This window comes from Aricia agestis, chromosome 11, assembly GCF_905147365.1.
Source record: "Aricia agestis chromosome 11, ilAriAges1.1, whole genome shotgun sequence".
NCBI classification, from domain to species: domain Eukaryota; kingdom Metazoa; phylum Arthropoda; class Insecta; order Lepidoptera; family Lycaenidae; genus Aricia; species Aricia agestis.
This window is the reverse complement of record NC_056416.1, coordinates 3,240,897-3,263,558: the sequence shown is the minus strand read 5'-3', so window position 1 is coordinate 3,263,558 and position 22,662 is coordinate 3,240,897. Positions and strand designations below refer to the sequence as shown.

At 38.2% G+C, this 22,662-nt stretch overlaps 1 protein-coding gene across 7 annotated transcripts in view; it reads left to right on the top strand.

Moving 5' to 3' along the window:
* LOC121732122 (serine/threonine-protein kinase NLK) overlaps positions 1-22,662 on the top strand; it is a 146,722-nt gene that overhangs the window by 63,207 nt on the left and 60,853 nt on the right. For all 7 annotated transcript variants that reach the window (XM_042121919.1, XM_042121922.1, XM_042121918.1 and 4 more), the window contains exons 2-3: positions 15,508-15,637; positions 22,053-22,108. In XM_042121919.1, coding sequence (XP_041977853.1) covers positions 15,508-15,637; positions 22,053-22,108 — 186 coding nt within the window. The remainder of the gene's footprint in view (positions 1-15,507; positions 15,638-22,052; positions 22,109-22,662) is intronic.

Here is a 22,662-nt window from a genome sequence, read left to right as displayed (position 1 = left end):
GAAAGAAGCCGTACCCATACACGCCCCAAAGTATTATCACTAATTAGTTTTGTTAGACTCTGTATTGTATAAATTGCCTTAAAATCTTTGAGCTTTCTGGTATCAACATACAGAATTAAAAGAAACGTAATACTTTGCGTTTTACCGCGAAATCTTTGCCCCGATTTTTATGCCCCTTCCCGGGACTACAAACATCTATTATTACAAAATTTCATTGAAATTCGACAATGTTTAAAACTACGTAATGGATTCGTAATAGAGTGATTCAAGAGGAGGTTTAATAGTGTGAATTGCGATTTTACAGATTGTGCTATACTCCACTCGGGCTAACTTGTCGCTAGCGGTCATTGACTACCTGTCAAAAACTTGTCATTTTCCATATAAAACCACGATTGACAATATCTGACACTTCATTGTCAATCGCGGTTTATATGGAAAATTACAAGTTTTTGACAGGGAGTCAACGACCGCTGGCGACAAGTTAGCCCGAGTGTAGTATAGTGTTCATTAATTTCATTAAGTATATTGATCAAATTATATTTGACAGTTTTCGAGCTTAATAGAAAGTGCAAAGTACAAACCGATGACTGAAACAAAACGATTGTTTAAGCAATTCCAATGGTGTGGTGTAATAATTGTAGTTACTATCCAACTAGCAGTTATTGTGCTACTGTCAATGAAGGCAGGTGGTTAGCTGTCACGGTTCAGGAGACAGCAGGTGCACTCGAGTTACTATGAGTTGGGCTTTCTTTAAGGATAATAACAATAAGTGTGTCTATGGCCAAATACTTACCCTTGTATACCTTTACTAGATGATACCTGCGACTCCGTTGCGCCAAAATTTAATTTTTTGTTTTTCCTAAATTTTTCCTGGATACAAAGCATCCTTTGTCCTTTCCCGGTACTATAAGGCTTTCCAAATTCACCAAACTTTAGCAAAATCGGTTCAGCGGTTTGGGTGTAAAGAGGTAACAGACAGACAGACACTATTTCGTATTTATAATATAGGAAGTATGGATTTAGACTCTATCTATTTACCCCCCCAATTTTAAGGCCAATTAAAGGGTTCATACTTCATAGAGATTTCTAAGTTTAGGTGTAAGATTTAAGTTGGAAGAAAATACTATTTAGTTCAAAAAGAAAAAGAAACAAAAGATGGAAAGAAGAAAAAATACGATATATCTACAAACTTTTGGTAGCCAGTTTATTTATACGATAGATCGATACTATCGATCAAAAATAAATGGCCGCCCTTACAGGACGAGTTACACCGTTAATCGATCCAAATCAGTCATTACAGTATCTACCGGTTAATCGGCGCTATATTGACAACCATAACAGCCACAATGGAATGCAACGATGTAATAATACATGAATGCATGTTGTTCGTGTTACAAAGTCAGAATGTTTGATGAATAATGAGAATAATGATACAGTAATGACTAATGAGTAATGAGGCAGCAGAACCAGACAGAATATTCAAGTTTTGCTGAAAATCATCATCATTGGTCTTTAGCTGTCCGCGTCTAGCTACGCCAGGATTAGGCTGCCTTTCCACCAGAGCTGAGCGCAGCTGTGTTGCGAGAAATATGTTTTTAAGAAAAATGTGGAAAAAACGGGGGAAATTATATGAAAGGGCTTATTTGAACGCGCTAAGCTCAGGAACTACTGGTCCGATTTGAAAAATTCTTTCAGTGTTAGATAGTATATTTATCGAGGCTATATTTTATCACGCTACAACTAATAGGAGCGAAGAAATAAGAGGGAAATGTGGAAAAACGGGGGAAATTATATGAAATTGCTTATTATCTTAAGAACTACTGGAGCAATTTTTATGTTATTTAGCAAACATGAAGAATAAACTACGTGAAGGGACATAGGCAATTTTTTGCGGAAAAACTTACGGTTGCGGGAAATTCCTAAATTACGCAAGCGAAGCCGCGCGGAACATCTATACATAATAAAATCGTAGGAAAGTCAATTCTGTACATTGAACATTTTTGTACAATAAATAATACTTGGGATGTGATCTATTATGCTAACGCGGACGAAGTCGCGGGCAACAGCTAGTTGGTAATATTAATTGGAGGCTAGGTGTATCTGACCCCGGGGTTACTGTAGTTGACAGCTGGTATTCATATCGATGTAACGGTATGGCGTTACGTAACCACTAGGACAATAGGGTGTTACAAGTTTGAAATAGAACTAAGGTAAGTACTAAGTACTAAGCCACTGTACCAATCATCTTGATACGCTCTGGAGTCTGGGCATATCAAAAACGTGTAGCTAAGTCAAGATTAGGCCAATAATCAAGCCTTTCACGTAACTTTTTGACAGCACAGTCCAACAGACATAGCATTGATAGTATTGCAGTATTTTTAAGCAGTAGAACTGCAAACGTGGGAGAGAAATACTTCGGCATGAATGGGCCGGCTCGACCGGAGAAATACCACGTTCTCACAGAAAACCGGCGTGAAACAGCGCTTGCGCTGTGTTTCGCCGAGTGAGTTTACCGGAGGCCCAATCCCCTACCCTATTCCCTTCCTTACCCTTCCCTATTCCCTTTTTCTACCCTCCCCTATTACCCTCTTAAAAGGCCGGCAACGCACGGTCTACAGCTCTTCTGATGCTGCGAGTGTCCATGGGCGATGGAAGTTGCTTTCCATCAGGTGACCCGTTTGCTAGTTTGCCCCCTTATTTCATTAAAAAAAATCATAGTAAGGTGAACGCCGATACTAGCTAGGACTTTTTTGCGTACAGACATGTTGCGTAGAATGTTTTTTTTTAATTTCAAATAAAAAAACATTCTACGCAACATGTCCTTGGGACTTGTCGTAGGTATTTAATAAATCATCCCCCTTAAATCTGGCTTCGCCGTAATTGGGTAAAAAGTAGTCATGTTGACTAAAATCTATCCAAACAACAAATAAATGATAAAATATTCAGCGTGATGCGAAACAAATTCCAGGCCTGCCAAATTAGATTACGAAGAAAGCAATCTAGTAAAAGCTTTTAGTGAGTATTCGCACAATGTTTATTCTATTCAAGGATGATGGAATTTCATACAGTATAGTGCTCCGAAATATTGGATGAATCCTAACTAAATATTCAGACGAGCTGGCGGAAAGCAATTCCGATAGGAAGCCCTTTATCAATCTGGAGGCGGGTTTTTTCCAGAAGTTTTCGTCGAACCGCGGAGATTAGGCTCTGAAAATTAACTTGGATGTCATATTATGTGGAACAGCATTTATGAGATCGCTGAGATGGGTGATGGTAGATGGTATATAGGTGGCCATCCACCTCTATACCATCCTATTATCTAAAAACCCAGAAATTAGTCGAAAAGTGGTAGAGAATATCATGGACCTAACCTAACCTATAACATAAGCCCTAATAATTATATACTAATATAGTTAAATGTAATATTTTTATATATTTTATATGACACGTACAGTATTTACGATGTGTCTATCTCCGCGCAGGTAGCTCGTAAACATTCTGCGTTGATAGTGGAGCCATCGGGAAACGTTGATAGCGCTATAACACCATAAAACTATATTGGATCTAGCTGGATCTAGTATTTTAGGATCTAATAAATCACAATCTAAATCGAGAACGTTTAAAAAGTTATACATTTTAGGCACGCCACCAATATGCTAGATATTATGCTTATGTCATAACTTATATAAATGAGTCCTAGACTTTATCTTATGTGACTTACATCTAAAGTCCAAACGGCGAATCGAGACTCAAAACTTGGAATGAAATTCTGTGTCTCATTATTTTGGTTAAGTAATGATCTATTTGTTGCTCTAGCAAAAGAAAGATGTTATATTATAGTGTTCTTGCGTAAATAAGCATTACAAAAATAATACCTAACTGGTTTGATTTTCTGAAACAAGCCACCGTCATCAAAAACCGAGCTATTATTCATAAACTCTACTTTAACGAAACATTAATTGCTCTATAGGCTTTTACAGAATATTTGGGGCAGCATATTGAGGGTAGTGGGCCAATGAAAGTTACCGGTACGCGACTGAAAAAGACTGGTACGCTACAGAAAAATGTTCTTTTTGTGACGTACCGGTAGAGTTGACCGGTCATTCGTACGGCAGAGTTTACCGCTAGGGCTACGTTTGGAAACTAGTTACGACTTACGTACCTACTACGTAGGCCTTTTTTGTCTTTTTATGAAATAAGGGGGCAAACGAGCAAACGGGTCACCTGATGGAAAGCAACTTCCGTCGCCCATGGACACTCGCAGCATCAGAAGAGCTGCGGGTGCGTTGCCGGCCTTTTAAGAGGGAATAGGGTAATAGGGGAGGGTAGGGAAGGGAATAGGGGAGGCTAGGAAAGGGAATAGGGGAGGGTAGGGGATCGGGCCTCCGGTAAACTCACTCACTCGGCGAAACACAGCGCAAGCGCTGTTTCACGCCGGTTTTCTGTGAGCCCGTGGTATTTCTCCGGTCGAGCCGGCCCATTCGTGCCGAAGCATGGCTCTCCCGTGTCAAATCAGGCCGCTTTCAAACTTGTGAAAACGTTCATATTTTGAATTTTTGAAGCAATACTTTTAGGATACTAGATTACTAAGTGGATTTCTAACTGGAATACGCGATAAACGAGTGGCGCAGGAAGTAGGAACCGTACATTTTTCCGCGATAAAAAGTATCCTATGGAATTTCCCGGGACTAAAGTATCTCCATACTTTTACTACTTCTTTAGCAAAATCGGTTCAGCGTGAAGAGGAACAGACAGACAGACACACTTTCGCATTTATTATATTAGTATGGAAGTATGGATTATGTAGTTAATATTATAGATATTTCTATGTGGCACAGATCTAATCACAGTTCACACAATTAATTTGACTGATTAATTGAATTCCTGTGGATAATCGCTGGCTATTAAACATAATATTATTATAGCATAACTGTATTTGATATTAGATACATTAAAAAGTATCTACAAGGAAATTATTTGACGTCAATCTTTACAGTTATAGATCAATACTTTAGTGTCTACAGTAGAAATAGTAAATTATTGTTTTAACAGAATATGTTGTCTGTAATTTTGTGGGGCAAATATCTGTATATCACGTGGGAACCGTACAATTTTCCGGGAATATGCTATGATCCTGCCGATTCCTGCCCAGGAAAGTACTTCATACCAAATTTAAATGCAGACTAACTAACTCTGTTAAGTCTTGAATTACATAACTCTGACAGGGGTGACAGACGTGCGAGTAAGTACGCGGACTTATGGCTCGACGATCTTAATCGCCTGTGTGTCAGCACTCAGCAAAGAGCCGCGAGCCGCGGCCCGGGCCGCGAGCCACGAGCCTGGGGATTACCATCCAGTGTGGGCGATTCTCGCGTGCTTTAAGTTCGTACGTCTATCAGGCCTTTTACGTTTTAGAAAATCTGAGTTTTAGTATAACCAAAGAAACTGCTATTTCCTTCAGCTACCTACCTGGAAACTGCTATTTATTTCAATAAAGATACTGATAGTGTAGAGCACAGACGGACGCTAGCCAATGTTATCGTATCTAACCCACATACATACACTTTACAACGTAAAACCAACTCTATTTTCTAACTATTAAAGTGCAAAACGTTTCACACGGTTCTACGTTCACCTTTACAACCAATGTGGAATGAACTCTAAGATCAACTCATTAGAGTTGAAATTGTCTTGTGTGACGTATGGGGGGCGTATGACGTGTGACGGGTGTGACGCGTCGTCATACACAGCTGATCGGCGCTCCCACGCGCATTCATATTCATCAGATATGACGCGATATACGTCGGTCTAAACTATAGTTATATTGATCCATAATTCGAAAGCATTAAGAGACATGTTAGAGGTAAAATACCTAACTCGTTTTTACGTTAAATTACGTTCGTTCGAAAATCTAATCGTTTTATTGATTCTTAATCCGATAGAAACAATGGTTCATGAGTTCATGACTCATGGTAGAGGTAAATTGTGGATGCACCGTTATTATGGACATTGGGTATTTTTTGTCACATTTAGCAAACGTTTTTTGACTCCGGTCCTACAGGAATTATACTCGTAGCATTTATAGAGCTAAGTTTTAGTATTGCGTCAAAGGTGGTGTATGTGTTTCTACTTCCTATACTTGAAACGGGCGCCGCACTGGCTAGTGCCATCTGACGTCTAGGTAGCCATTAGCCAATCAAATCTCTTCAAACTACAGTGGCCAAATTATAGTTTCGGATTAGCCCCGCTATTAGCATTTCGAAATTTGAAAACATCGAAAATTGTTTTTCTCTGGTGGTACTGAAAAATATCAAGAACTTAAAATTTAGTCTTAAATGATGTATTTTATTGTAATTATATGAATTAGTAATATTATGAATTAGTATGAATTATGATTGACCACATGGGCGTACCCAGGTAGGGGCAGGGGTGGGGCAGCTGTCCCCGTTGACGTCTTCTATCTTTTATAGAAGATAAAATAAACGTCAATTTTCCTGGCAAGTGGGAATTAAAAACGAACGTTACGTACTCTGCTTGGTACTCTGCTCAGAATGAAGTGTTGGAAACAAAATATATTTTGAGTCAGATTAATGAAAGTCAATTTTCATGATTTTTTGTTTCAAATTTTCAAAATATCAGACCGACCATCTTCTCGAAACAGGTATGCTGCCCTACTACCCAGGATTTTACCCCCTAGCTAAAATCCTGGGTACGCCCATGATTGACCACCAAAATGAACTACCAAACCCTAATGCGAAAGACAATAATAATTATTGTCAATGCCGACGTTTCAGCGACCGTGGTCACTAAGTTATACTCGCGTAAACTTAAGAAATCATATATTCGTTAAAGTAACAAAACATGCGTTGTTTATGTCAGAAACTCAATACGTGTTCTTATACCAATAAATTGCCCATGAAATAACATATGGGTTTTGTGATTAAACTACTTGGAATTTTAAACTCTCCACCCAGGGTACAATGTTGAAATTTCATTGGCGTTGTCGGAAGCCCCACGTAGAGAAATGAGGGCGCTCGAGGAGCTAGACTCGGGCTAAGTTAGGTCCGACGATATAAATAGCCTGCCCTTTGTACAAGATGCTCTTTCGGACGTTTAGTTAAAAAATATACTGGCGTACGATATAATAATATGCTACCTTTTAATGTGGCTATAGATCTAGATATAGATTATAAATGCGAAAGTGTGTCTGTCTGTCTGTCTATCTGTTACGTCTTCACGCTCAAACCGCTGAACCGATTTCGCTGAAATTTGCCATGGAGATACTTTGAGTCCCGGGAAAGGACATAGGATACTTCTTATGCCGGAAAAATATACGATTCCTGCGCGATAAACGAGTTTTGGCGCAACGGAGTTGCGGGCGTCATCTATATATATAAAAATGGATTTTCAAATGTGTTAGTCACGCTAAAACTCGAAAACGGCTGGACGGATTGGGCTGATTTTAGTCTTAAAGTATTCGTAGACGTCCAGGGAAGGTTTTAAAGTGACACGAGGTTCACCGGGACAGCTAGTCTAGTATATGACAAATGTGAAAGTGTGTCTGTCTGTCACCTCTTCTCGTCCAAATCGTTGAAAGATGCTTTGAGTCCCGGGAAAGGATATTATTTTTATCCCCGAAAAAATGTACCGATCCTTTTACGGTTTAATTTTGGCGCAATGGAGTTGCGGGCGCCATCAGTCATATAGACTATATTGGTATATTATATAAAGTCTCTTTAAGACTAGAAGGTAGCCAATGCATACAACGAAAAGTACCCATAACTTGAAAAATAAAATATTATTTTACATAATGTATGTAGAGTGTAGACACATTGTCGAACGTTGGACAGCTGTACAAATAACCCTCCAACCCATGCCCTATTGTATTAAAACAAATTCAATTATTGTAGACATCGAGTGGACTCGAACCCGTGACCCGAGGTTGTTAATTTCAAATAGGCAGAAAATCATTAAATATGCAAATTGAATAGACGTGGCATATCGAGCCAAAGGCCGTCGTCAAAGAATGGGCCTACCAAGGGGTTTTGGACCTTTATGACATTTGAAGTATTACTGTATGTTGGTGTAGGTTCTGACATTACTGGTTCTTGTTACATGTATATTATACAGTGTGTAACAAAAATAAGTGATAATATTTTAGGGTGTGTTCGTGTTCCTTATATAGAGTTCACTGTGAAAGTAGCAACGCTGAAAGAACAATTTCTTTTTTTACTTTTGTATGGGCAAGGGCCCGAGCGTCTCGAGTTTCCCCATACAAAAGTGAAAAAAAATTTTGGTCTTTCAGTGCTGCTACTTTCACACTTAACTCTCTATAAGGAACACATACACACCCTAAAATATTATCACTTATTTTTGTTACACCCTGTATATACAGTATTAAATTTTATTATTATTGTAAAAAATGTTTTTTTGTCAATATGAGTCACAGTAAACATAAGAGCATTTCAAAAAGATAAATTGTACGTAGGTAATTGAGAATTAAAATTTCCTATCTCAAAAACTACTGAACAGATTTTGATCAAACTTGCAGCATTCCCTAAGTTTAACTCAGACTCCCGGAAATAATCATTTCCTTTTAGCAAAGCAAGGATTGGTTTCATAATAAAGTTAAGAAAAACTTGCCACCTTGGTGTTTCGGACCTTGTGCGCAGATGTGTCTACGATTTCTGTTCTTGACATTTACTGAAGGACTGTGAACTCACCACCTGCGTACGCGAAAATGCCGAACTAAAAATAATAAATCGATTTTATACAGGGTGTGACAAAAGTTAGTGATAATACTTTTTTTTATTATTCGTAGTTCGTAGGTCTTAGAAGACAATGAGTAGACAGTCATCAGTGACTACTCTGACTAGTGAGTGACATTGAATGGAAGCTGAAATGTGTCACATCTGTGACATCACGTTTGGCATTGACATATTCTTTTGTTGTATTTTTGTACGCTTATCTCGGCTATCACTGAGTCCACGCATCGAATAGCGGTTCGCTTTTGAGGTAGGTTGAGAGTTGGGACTCCATTTATACCCGGTTTTCAAGAGCGGTTCCTTTAAGAATCTACTGTCAGAAACCTCCTAATGAAAACCTCAGAAATCGGACAATAAACGAGATTTATGCTCATCTGTGTTATTGATTGGTAAATGTATGGATGTAAGTCATTCAAATGTACTTACTAGTGAATAAATAAACTCCTATCAAAAAAGATTATGTCAGAAATAGGGCATGAGAAATACGCATATTCATTCCCACTTATTGCATACTCCCAAGACTTCGAAACTACTCGACCGATGGTAATGAAATTGGTCACTAATTAAAGTACACCACGAGAGTGGATATAGGCTACTTTTTATCGCAGAAAAATGTACGGTTCTCATGAAATTTTGCTCTTACGAAGTCGCAGAAGTCATGTAAAGCGCTACTTGATACCTGGCGGTTTATTTTCGATCGGCATTGAGTAAAAGTCGGTGTTAGTGCGAAACCTTGTGATACAATTAGAACCGCCTTGTCCCACTACCAGACAATGGTGGAGACATCCGATTGTGACATACAGACAACAATGAATAGTAATACTAATATTATAAGTGCGAAAGTGTCCGTCTGTAATACCACTTCACACTTTAAATACCGCCGTATGGAACTATGGAACTCTACATGACAGGACCGTATTGGAACGAAGTTCCTTATCGCGCGTTCGGCGTGAAGGGGGCTATACAGAACGATATTTACCCCGACCATTTTTTATTAGTACCTGCATGGTAGGGGCAGAGGGCGTTGATAGTGTTCCTGTGCATGTCAACTAGATGGCGTTTTTGAGAATTAACAGCGACGCGTTGTTCGTATTTCTGGGCGTCAATAGATGGCGTTTTTAATATATTTTTTGAGTCTATATTATGTATACAGGTTTTTGGAACATAAGAAATAACTTCGTTCCATTCGGATGTCCCTTGACACCTCTCAGGTTTTGGAACGTAGTTCCTTATCGCGCGTTGCGCCTTGGGCTAGCCTGAAAAAGTTGTAACGACACTATTTTATCAGCACCTGCATGGTAGGGGCAGAGGGCGTTGATAGTATTCCTGTGCGTCAACATTTTTGAGAAATAAAGTACAGCGTAGTGTTACTATTCCTGGGCGTCAGTTTTTTAAATATATTTTGACTGTATATATTACGTACTTATACAGTTTTTTTTGAACATAAAAATAACTTCATTACATTCGAGTGTCCCCTATCACCTCTCAAGTTTTTTTTTTATATTATAGTATTGGAGCGAAAACAATTTAATAATAAGGTTTTCACTACCAAGCTACACGAGTATAATTATTGTCCAGTAACATCTGGGACCCGATTCTCATACCTCGGAGGTAAATTCGCAGGCAGTCTCACTCGCAGCTTGTATTATACAGCCTGTGGTCGTAACCATATTCTAGATGTAAGAATCGAGACCCTTATAGGCAGTTAAGCAGTACCATGTGAAAATAAACGACAATTTCATATGAATTTAAAGCGCGTTGTTACAACGTTTTGATATTAATAAGTAATGGAAGGGATGGTTATAATAAAAGTAACCTAAAACTAGTTTTCTTACATAAAAACTAATGTAGGTAATAAATATGAACTAAGTGCTTCTTTTGAAACTGGTGATAAGGAGTGTTAAAGTGTTATTTTTAATCGACTTCAAAAAAGGAGGTTATCAATTCGACGCGTATGTATGTATAATTTCCAGAAGTGACCAGGTTTTGTATATTATGTTAATCTATAGCAACTTCTGAACAAATGTGCCAAACAAAAGTGTATGTATTGTATGTACGTTTTTATGTTTGTGCACGCATATCTCCGGAACTACAAGTCCGATTTAAGCGATTCTTTTTTGTTGTACTAGGTATTGTTCAACTTAGGGAATGCTGCAAGTTTCATCAAAATCGGTTCAGTAGTTTTTGAGATAGGAAATTTTAATTCTTAATTACGTACAATTTGAAGTCGGTTTTATCTTTTTAAAATTCTACTAGCTGTCCCGGCAAACGTTTCTTTGCCATATAAAGTATTTCGCCCGTATTATTTTATTGAAGTGACTAAATAAGTATGTCACCATGGCAACGTCCATCGCTATCCCTTCGCTTAAACAATGGTCTTACTATTCCTAATTAGTAATTACTATACTTAAATTTTATATGAAATAAGGGGACAAAAGAGCAAACGTGTCACCTGATGGAAAGCAGCTTCCGTCGCCCATGGACACTCGCAGCATCAGAAAAGCTGCAGGTGCGTTGCCGGCCTTTTAAGAGGGAATAGGGTAATAGTCGAGGTTAGGGAACGGAAGGGAATAGGGGAGGCTAGGGAAGTGGATAGGGTAGGGGATTGGGCCTCCGTTAAACTCACTCGGCGAAACACAGCGCAAGCGCTTTTTCACGCCTGTTTTCTGTGACAACGTGGTATTTCTCCGGTCGAGCCGGCCCATTCGTGCCGAAGGATGGCTCCCCCACGTTTAAAAATAATTAGTAATTACTAATTAGTATGATACATCAAACACGTTTATGGCAACCGTACACGCGGGTTTCAGACAGTTTTAGAGCATCCCTAGACGATTATCTGTTATAGGGATTCCACAAGGTGTAATTAAAAATAATTACATTAATTGAATACCCGAGAAGGTGGTTCTAATCTTTTTTTCCTGTTACTTTTCTAGACGATTATAATATCTTTATTTGCTTGGTCCTTATTACCAAAAGTTAACAGTTTTTCAAAATAATTGTTTCTTAGTTTGTCAGGCCCCATTGTAAGTATATTATTTATCCATTAGATTTTTGTAAGATTCATAGTTTTATTGGCAGATTTTTCTATTCTATAGACGTGGAAGAGCCATGCTTCGGCACGAATGGGCCGGCTCGACCGGAGAAATACCACGTTCTCACAGACAACCGGCGTGAAACAGCGCTTGCGCTGTGTTTCGCCGAGTGAGTTTACCGGAGACCCAATCCCCTGCCCTATTCCCTTCGCTACCCTCCCCTATTCCCTTCCCTTCCCATCCCTACCCTCCCCTATTACCGTATTCCCTCTTAAAAGGCCGGCAACGCACCTGCAGCTCTTCTGATGCTGCGAGTGTGAATGGGCGACAGAAGTTGCTTTCCATCAGGTCACCCGTTTGCTCGTTTGCAAAATAAGGTGAACGCCGATACTAGCTAGGACTTTCTGTGGTGTGAGATCATATTTTACCATACCATTAATTGCAGTAAAATTTTGTTTAGTTTTGTTAAGTGGACACTCCTGTGGGGCTCAAATGGTCGCTTTGGAGAATCATAATATTATTATGAATCGTAATATCGTAATATCGCAAAATGCAAGTCTGCTTGCAATTCATGTCTTACTAGACTATGTTCGTACTATTTTGACATTTGTCAGTTTGACAGTTTTGACAATTCATTTGCTGAATTGATTGAGAGGAACAGCGGGGCTAAAATGGTCACATTTAGCAATTCCTCTCAACCAATTCAGCAAATGTATTGTCAAAACTGTCAAAGTGACAAATGTCAAATCAGTACAAAAATACAGAAATGAATTGCAAGCAGAGTTGCATTTTGCGATTTAAAAAATGAATCATATTATGATTCATATCGTGATTCTTCAAAGCGACCATTTTAGCCCCGCTGCTAAATGTGATCATTTTAGCCCCGCAGTTCCTTTATGTTCATTATGATCGAAATGAGTCGAAACCACACGCTAGGTGGCGATGCTTAAAATCAACACAAATTATAGTATCGTTGCGACGCTGCGTCGTCCCGTTTCGGCCTGACCCTTACAAAGTTGAATGTTGAAGCTTTAACGAGTCTTGTGCAGGTTAAAGTTCTTTGTCTTGCAAAGACAAAAAAGCACAAAAGGATTTATGATGAATTGACGTGAAATTTTTGTTCCGGTCCCTCCGGCTTAGAGGTAGGGCTGCCACTTGCCAGTTGCTAGACGTCCGGTAAAGCTGGACATACATTCATACGCAGGCATTATGAGTTATGACGTGTCTATAAGTTTACAACATGAACATTTTACTAACCTTAGAAGATTTTACTTCTTAATAAAATGACATAAAACTTGTTCTATTTTCGAATACATTTAAATATGTAGGTCAATTTCAAAATGTTTTAAATATTGACCTTGTTGAACCTGTAGTGGTTACTACCACCTGTGGTAGGCTGCCACCTGTTCGAGAAGTAACTTGGCTAACCAATCAAATATATGCGCGATATTAATATACTAAGAGTTGAGATGCAAATTACAAAGTCCTCAATAGCAGGGTCCGGCCTTTTCATATAGTAATCCGGCTATGAAGTTTGGCGACGTGACAACCCTACTCGGAGTCTGGGGTTGACTTTGACGGATGTTATCTCCTGGCCGCACAAAGAACGACCTATTTCATCACGGCCGTTACGCAAAGTGGCAAAATTTAGACCAGTTAGCTCAAGTTTTAGACAAGATGTTGAGATAGTATCCTATATTACATCTGGAGGAAACTGCTGTTAGCTGGTAACTCTAATGAGTATATTTTTTGAGGGCAGTCCGATAAGTACTTACTACTTAGCCTACAAAAGAAAAACTAAAAACGAAAATTATGGAAAAGTGAGGATTTATTTCTCAAAGTCTCCTTTCAACCTAACCCAGTGATTCTTCAACTTCTTTACCCCTCTGAAAAATACTTTTTCTGGAGGTATGCAAAGAAAGCCTCCGTGGCGACGATAACCTATAAGGTTGTTGGTACTTTGTAGTTGGTAGTATCTTTGACGTCAAAAAGTGTTTTTGTAAACCTATTTTGAATAAATTATTTTGAAGTTCTGAAGACTACTTCAAGTCAAAGTATGAAAGAAAATTTTTCTATTTATCTCTCTAGATATTCACTATATTATATCTATATCCGATTTAATTAAAATCGGTCGGTATTTTTATTTAAAAATAAATTCAAAATGGAAGTTGTTGGACTAGTATTGATGTCGACCTCATGTTGTTTCCTGTCATTGTAGGTACAGCAGTTTAGCATACGTTTATGGTAGAGGGTTCGCTTTATGGCGCGTAGTAAATCTAATAATTTATTTAAATGTGTGCATTACTTGTAACATAAAATAAAAGCCTTAGAGCTTGGATCGTCTAATGAGTGTTTTATAGCGTAGCTGAATAAACTGTAAATTTAAATAAAATTTGTTTCTAATAACATTATCGCTCAGTAATATAAGCTTAGCCCAGCCGACGGATCACTAACAGGATCTAGACATCTAAAAATGCATTTGAATTAATTCCTCGGATGGTATTTTATTCAATAGAACAAGAATTTCCCTTGTTTCTAGACATCAGCTACTTTAATCACTTCTAACGTATGACTCTAGTCTCTATTCTCTACAATGCAATGCTTAAATTTTGTACAAAATTAACTACAATTATGATGCAAGCAGTTACAGGCGTTATTAGCGAACAAGCTCAAATGTCATAAACTCACGTAATTGTTGGAGATTAGCTCCAATTTTATTGGTCATTACAGCCGGCGTAAACGAGACGAAACACATTAAACGTAGGCGCAATTGAAACAAAATAGGTTATGATTTCCGAAGTAAGGATAAGCTATAACACTTCACGTTGCCCGCTTCTTCGTTGCATACGCAAGTACGTCAGAAATAATGCATAAGTAGGCAGATTAGAGTAGGATTTTGCCCGCAATTTTCTTGCTCGCGAAGAGATTCGCGTAATTTTATGATATAAAAACTACGAATAATAGTTTTTATTATTCGTAGTATAAAAACTTGTTTTCTCGCGCGTTTATTTACAGGGCATTTACATTGGATACATTTTAAAAGTCGAATAGGTCTGTCCTTACGACAGTTATAAAAATGGAAATGGTTTATTATTTAACGATAGAGTTCTGTGAAATACTAAACGCTACAGATACTGTTTCATTTCACTTTTATGTTTGTAACAGATGCTGGGTTTTGTTAAAAAATAATTAAATTATTGCTTTCCAACGAACACCTAAAATGTCGCTTGGAAAAATGTGTTGTCTTTGAAGTTTAAAGGTATATTTTATGACAGTTTCGTTATCTGGAGGTGCAACTTGCAGGGACAAAAAATAACTTAGACAAAAATTGTAGTAAAAATTGTATATTATAATGTGTCTATTACACATAATAAAGTGATTTATTACACATAATAATAATTCATCACTATGACTGATACAGGCCTTATATCTAAGACGTGTGTGTCTATCTATTCGGTGGCTTGATCTAGTTTTGTAAACAGCATACAACCAACAAATTCATCATCATCGCAATCGATTGCTCTACAATATAACTTGATAGAGCACAAAGAGCCAAATATGTATACGCTACGCAATGTACGCACTTGGCGATACCGCTGCCGCGTTCTAAAATAAGGTTTTCTCAAAGTATTTCGCGGCTATAATCTCTTAATCCTCTCTCCTCGCAAAGCCCTTCCACACGTACTAATAAACCATATTTTCCGTTGCAGGGCAGTGACGGACCCGCGCGACGGGCGGCGCGTGGCTCTCAAGAAGCTGCCCAACGTGTTCCAGTCGCTGGTCTCCTCCAAGCGCGTCTTCCGCGAGCTCAAGATGCTGTGCTTCTTCAAACACGAGAACGTGAGTATGACATGTTTCTTTTTAATGTACTTAATACTTATAAGTTATAGTACATACTATAACTTATAAGTATTATGTAGGTAGGGTCAATCCCTACCTACATACTATAACTATTTTTTATTATTCGAATAAATATTCGAATTTATTCAAATGAAAATATTCCCTATGTAGGAGCTAGGTAGGTATCTTGTTTTGAGGAAACTCTATGGCAAGCAGTGACCCTAACTTAGAGATAATTGTGTTTTTCTACGAACCCTAACTAACATGACAACACATTTTTAACGAGATTTGTTGAGATTTTGACATCATGAGAAGAGTAGTATGTCGTCTATGGTTTGGAAGGTAACGAAACACGGCATGGCATCATCGACATATCTTATCGAGTATAAAGCTAGTCTACGAACGTGAAATTTATCTCTTGACGTACGCATGTTACAGAAAAAGAGATATATTATGTCGATATCGACAATATCTCGTTGTACGCATGCTAGGCCGGCATGTGTCGGGTTAATTTTTGCGTGTACTACGCAAATGTGGCTAAAGAACGCTTCTGCTAATTTGGCATCTCGTTCTAAGGAAGTTAACTCTCTATGGAAGTGGATCCCAAGATTGGTGCCAGTTAAATTGTGCAAAATACGTAAATAGTGAGAAAAAATTAGAAATTTGAAACATTTTGTAAGAGGATCTTATAGAATACTAGATGTCCCGCGCGGCTTCGCCCGCGTAAATTAGGATTTTTACGGAAACCGTACATTTTCCCATAAAAAATAGCTTATGCCCCTACTCCCTTCACGTGGTCTACTCTATATCTGTGCCAAATATTGCCATAAAAATTGCTCTAGTAGTTCGTGAGATAAACCCTTTGTAATATTTCCCCCGTTTTCCCCACATTTTCCTGAGTTTCTTCGGTCGAATTAGTCTTAGCGTGAATTATTACGCTAAAATAGAGATATAGCCTATAGCCTTACTCGATAAATGAGCTATCTAACACTTAAATAAGTTTTTAAATCGGACTACATTCCTGAGATTAGCGCGTTCAAGCAAACATACTCTTCAGGTTTATAATCGTCCCAATATTATTATAAACCTGAAGAGTATGTTAATATATGTATAATATGGTAGTGATGATGATGGTGAATGTAATTTGCATAGTAGCATATGCTTTCTGTTCTTAAAACAACGCCGAAACTCCCAAACTTGTATCTATAAAGAATCAGGAGTTCTCTTAGCACCCTCCGAACCACGGTATACCAGATATACCTCGGTGCAAAATCTTACTTGTTGGTAGCATATGCTTAGAATACTTCTCACGAAACCGAAGTTACCACATGTTTCCCTATAAATATTGAGGAGTTCCCTCATTACTTATGGATCCTTCATCAGATGACCACTTTTGTGAATATAATACTAAATTGAGATGATACCCTATATATACCAAAAGAAAAATTTTGAAAATCGGTTAACAAATGGCGGAGTAATCGTTGACCATAAAAAAACGAACTTAACACCTCCCCCATTTTGAAAGTCGGTTAAAATTGTAGCCTATGTGTTATTCTGATGTATAAGCTATATTATTGTAAAGTTTCATTAAAATCCGTTCAGTAGTTTTTGCGTGAAAGAGTAACAAACATCCATACATCCACACATCCATACATCCAAACAAACTTTCGCCTTTATAATATTTCTCCTTATAAATAAGAAATTAATTGAAAAAACATTTTCCAGTAGACCAAACTGTAAATCTAAACCATTCTCGAATCTCCACGAACACACACAAAAAATTTCATCAAAATTGGTCCAGTCGTTTAGGAGGAGTTCAGTCACATACACACGCACACAAGAAATATATATATAGAATATAGGCCATGCCTAAGGTATCCTCCCCGAAATTATTTAAATTCAGCCAACTCCACGTTTTTTCTGTTCTCAATCTAGTTGATTTTTAATTGATCAGACAAAGACGGTTCCGTTGTTTAGCTAAAAGCAACACAGAAATATTTTTATCATTAAAAGGGCTAAGGTTTTATCCTCACAATTTAACTGTAAGTTTAACTGCAAACGGTTACGACGACTCGTAACAATTTTGATAAATTTTTATGTAACGCGAAAACACCTAAAGAAACGGTAGCCGAGGGGGCATTGCGAAATTTTCATTAAAACAATTCTAGTTTAGAAGTGAAATTGTGCTCAATTGTTATTTGGCACTGAATAATTAAACGATAATAATTATATTGCGTCACACTACAACTGGGTTAGCTGGTATTATATTACACGTTTTAGGTCTAGGTTTTAATTTAACATTAGGTTTAGCTCATACTGGGCTAAGACGAAGCGACGCGTCATGTTTTTGCCAAAGCTTGATATCTATCCGCCCCAGTGAGATCCTTAGGATCAGTTCATACTGAAACTTCTCTAGTGTAGAAATAATATTATATAGTTTGAGAACCGTAGTTGAGAACCGACCAAAAAGTCGCTGAAGTATGTGTCTTTCTTACTTTCGTATCGAATTCTTCAAGTCTCTTATATACAAGAGAGCTACGATTTATGAGCTTAGGTCTCAGCAGCACAAGATAGTGTGAGTTGATTTGATAATACAGTGAATTTATGGTGCCAACAATAACATAAATGCTAAAATAGCACTGCCATTATTTGATGATTTTTAGCCGGACTCTTTTATCTTAGAGATGCTGCTCCATATGCCCGTTGCAGACGATGCACAGTAGCTTGCGCGAGTACTTGCGCAGGTACTTGCGCCAGCGTTCAAACGTAAAAAGATCACGCGAAGTAGCTTTGTATAGTGCCAGTGCATAGTAGGCAACCATGGACAAGCGTATGGTTTTGAATAAACTTTTTAAGTGCCTAATTCAAGAGCTAAATGGAGTGATAGCAGAGGAACTGATGCAGGAAATACAGAATTTAGAAAAAGGGAAACTGTATAGTTTTGTCTGAATTCCATTTATTCATTTTTAATTCACAAACTTAAAACATTAAGACTCAATAAAACAACCAACTCCCCAACAATCTAGTGGTAGGTTTCTACATCTTTACCAAAACAACAAACAGACTGAACTGGCGCTAGTACTGGCGCTAGTACTGGTCAACGCATGTTCAAACGATGACCAGTGAAGTAGCGCGGGGGTGCAGTAGACGGAGCGGGGGCAAATGAGTCACACTTGCGCGAGGACCAAAGCGAGTGCTACTAAGCAACTTGCACTCGCACTTTCACTAAGCAAAATGCGTTCACACGATGAAAATATATGCTTAGTATTAGTACTTGCGCAAGCTACTGCGCATCGTCTGCAACGGGCATTACTCTATACTACGCTACATTATGCCACATCACACATGTTATACCATCGAAGAAATTGATCCATAGGAAGATAGGAAGATGACGGACCTACGTCATTTGGTTAGGTTATGTCAATTCAATGTTAGGCGTAATCGTGATCTGTAGGCACTAGGCTGGGTTTCACATAAACAGCGTGGCTAAAATGGTCGCTTTGTAGCATCATAATATGAATCGTAATATTATTCATTTTCTTAAAATTGCAAAATGGTCACTCTGCTTGCAATTCATGTCTACAGATCGACAAGGCTTTATATGAACGTGGCGAAAAAAGGAGCTAACGCTGCCATCATATAAAAACGTCATTTATGACAGTTCTCCTTTACGTGCAGCGCCCCCGCTCAGGTTCATAAAAAGCCTTGTCGATCTGTAGTAATTCGTACTAATTTGACATTTGTCGGTTTGACAGTTTTGACAATTCATTTGCTGAATTGATTGAGAGGAATTGCTAAATGCGACCATCTTAGCCCCGCAGACTAAAATTGATTCATAGGCAGTCGATTCCCTATGTGTCAATTTCTTCTATAGTACATACAGGTCAAAATCGTTTGTACTATAGAAGATTTTATACGTGGGAGAGCCATGCTTCGGCACGAATGGGCCGGCTCGACCGGAGAAATACCACGTTCTCACAGAAAACCGGCGTGAAACAGCGCTTGCGCTGTGTTTCGCCGAGTGAGTGAGTTTACCGGAGGCCCAATCCCCTACCCTATTCCCTTCCCTTCCCATCCCTACCCTCCCCTATTACCCTATTCCCCCTTAAAAGGCCGGCAACGCACCTGCAGCTCTGCTGATGCTGCGAGTGTCCATGGGCGACGGAAGTTGCTTTCCATTAGGTGACCCGTTTGCTCGTTTGCCCCCTTATTTCATAAAAAAAAAAGTCATGACCCTCCTTTTTGCTTTTGTGGGATGACTGACAGACTAGTGGTCAGCAGTGATCACTGATGATAGAGGTCTGCGTAATTCATTTCGCGTGTTATCGATTAACGTCCATTGTTTGTGGTCGCCGCTCGAGAGGATGAAATGCAATTGCGCTATACGTATTATGTTTGGTGAAAAGTTCTGGCCGCTTAAAATATGGAAATTCTGGACCCGCACTTCACAATTTTTATCATTATTTGAGGATGTAGTTCAATCATAATCCAATATTAGACAAGCTTCGACCTAGTCTGGATTCCAACAAGGCAGTATTCTTGTATACGTCAAACAAGTAGTGCCCAATATTGGCTGTTAGATTTTATAAAAATCCCTAGTTCTGCCTCTATGTATCCCTATTTCTCTTGGACACTGACTGACAGATTTTGATTGAACTAAGCACGAATATAGAGTAGACCAAGATAAAAGATAAAGAACAGGCTACTTGACTACGGTAAAATGCATGGTTTTTCGGGATTATTTATTACTTAGTAGGCGCGACTTATTTAGTCGTGGGTTACAAATTGTAAACAAATAACAGCTGAATTTTTTTCACGTCACTTTGCTTGTCTTGGCGGTTGCACTTCTGTGTCATCATTGCTTTTCTACAACAGATGCTAGCGACGAAGAAACGGTACTAGCTTCCTCTATTAATTTAATAATAAACATGACACCTGAATATTCGCCTTGCCAACTAGGATGTGCTGTTTACAGTTATTAATAATGTTGACTATCCTCTAACCATGTACTATTAAATAATTGTCCCCGTTATAAGAACATTAATATTGATCTAAAACAACCGTTAAGGTGCCGGTTGGCATAACACAATTAACAGTAATAAAAATTATTGACTAACTTTGAATTGCTAAGGTCCAAACGCGAGGCTTGATCAGAGATTGCCATAATATCAATCTCAGCATTATGCGATTAGTCTAGTTTGGACATAGTCAATAGCTATGTTCCAAGCCATATGCCGTCAGAGATTCGTCTTTACCTTATATCTGTCTATATAAATATTTTATCTCGCCAAAAGTCGAGGATGGCAGAACCAATTTAGCTAATTTTAGTTTTGAAATTTCGTAGAAGTCGGTGGGGTTCGTGGGTATATACGGTTCAACCCATCAAGTCCCATAAGCTCACCGGTGAGCAAGACACAATAGAACAACAATAGATTTCCAAGAATCCACGATCGAAGGATTTAGTTGGGAGAAAAGTGATACGATGTTGAGCAGGTCATCTAGTAGCAGAATATATAGCTAAAAATATATTCGTTCATTTGCAAGAAAAAATAGTCGTCTACAAGGTGGTTTGAGGGTATAGTGAGAGAGTTGGCCAAAAACAAAGCCAGATAAAAACTATACAATACAACCTCTTCATCTTTCCTCTTAACCATAGGAACCATTATGAAGACTATCTATTAGATTCGAAAATATCATTCGAATTCGAATCGGAAATTTCATTCCGAATGTTCCGTTAAGCTTACGACTCCCATATCTAAGCTCTAGCGCAGACCTTATTGAAAATTTATGAAAATATCACCCCTTTGACGGAGGATTATGTGAAGCTCCATATTGCCTGCAACTGGAATGAAAATTGATTAAAACAATGGTTTTTATTCTGATTGGTTAGTGCTTGAAGTTAGTTTAAGTTGACTTTACCTTACAGTTTTCGAATTTCTTGACTGCTCTAAAGTAGTAGCCTACTTTAGAGCAGCGGTTCGCAAACTTTTTTAGTGGCGAAACCCTTAATAGGGTTAAGTTAAAAGTGACCTTTTTCAGGGACTACCAAAAAACATGCGATTGTCTTTTAATGAATTTTCTTGATGCTAGTGTCTGATGACATATTTTCTTAAAACAACTTATGTATCGCTAATGGGGCCTCTACATGCCCTTTGCGGAGACCCAGACTCCGCGAAGGACAGTTTGAGAATGGCCGCTTTAAGGTAAAGAGCCCACGCAGTTTCATATTTGACAAAAAAATTATTATATTTGTAAAGTCAAGCCAAAATCTAGTTCTACCTTCTCGTAACCATATAATTTTTCGTGGATCCTGAGGATGACCACACCTTCTCCATTTCCTGGCCATGCCCTCGCATAAGGGGGTCGCAGAACTCACTTTGGGAATCAATTTTACAAATTATTTTTTTCTTTTCAGGTACTGTCAGCGTTGGATATCCTACAGCCTCCCAGCCTCGACTTCTTCCAAGAAATGTATCCTTTTTTAATGTTTATTAATTGGTGAATTTAATTAGGAAGTGTTATGTGACACGTGCCATTGTTTAAAGACTCTCAAGACGTGTATTGTAGGCTGTTTCTCTAATAAGGGTAAGTCACGCCTAGCCTATTTTAAATTTGACGGCATAACTTTATAGGGTAAATAAGGTTTTATATTATTAAGGGCTAAATCAGAATACGTTTATTGAAGCTATTAAGCACATCTATACAATATACAAAGTCAAAATAAACTATTTATGCTACAATAATTCATATTTTACATTTTTATGGGCCACATTATATTTTTAGCAAGTTACTTTTATGTTCTACGCAGGCACATATTTTATGGACAGCGTACTATACCTACCTAATCTATCACCATTTTACGCGTGAACAAAGATAGTTCAAAATAACCTTACCACTAAAAGTACAATACGTGCTCTACCAAAGTACCTAGAGAGTGCAGGTTCGAACCGCATTGTTCTATTGTTGGGGTCCTATGAAACTTCATATGGGGTATTTTAGAACCCCATAAGCTCTCAAAAAATGTT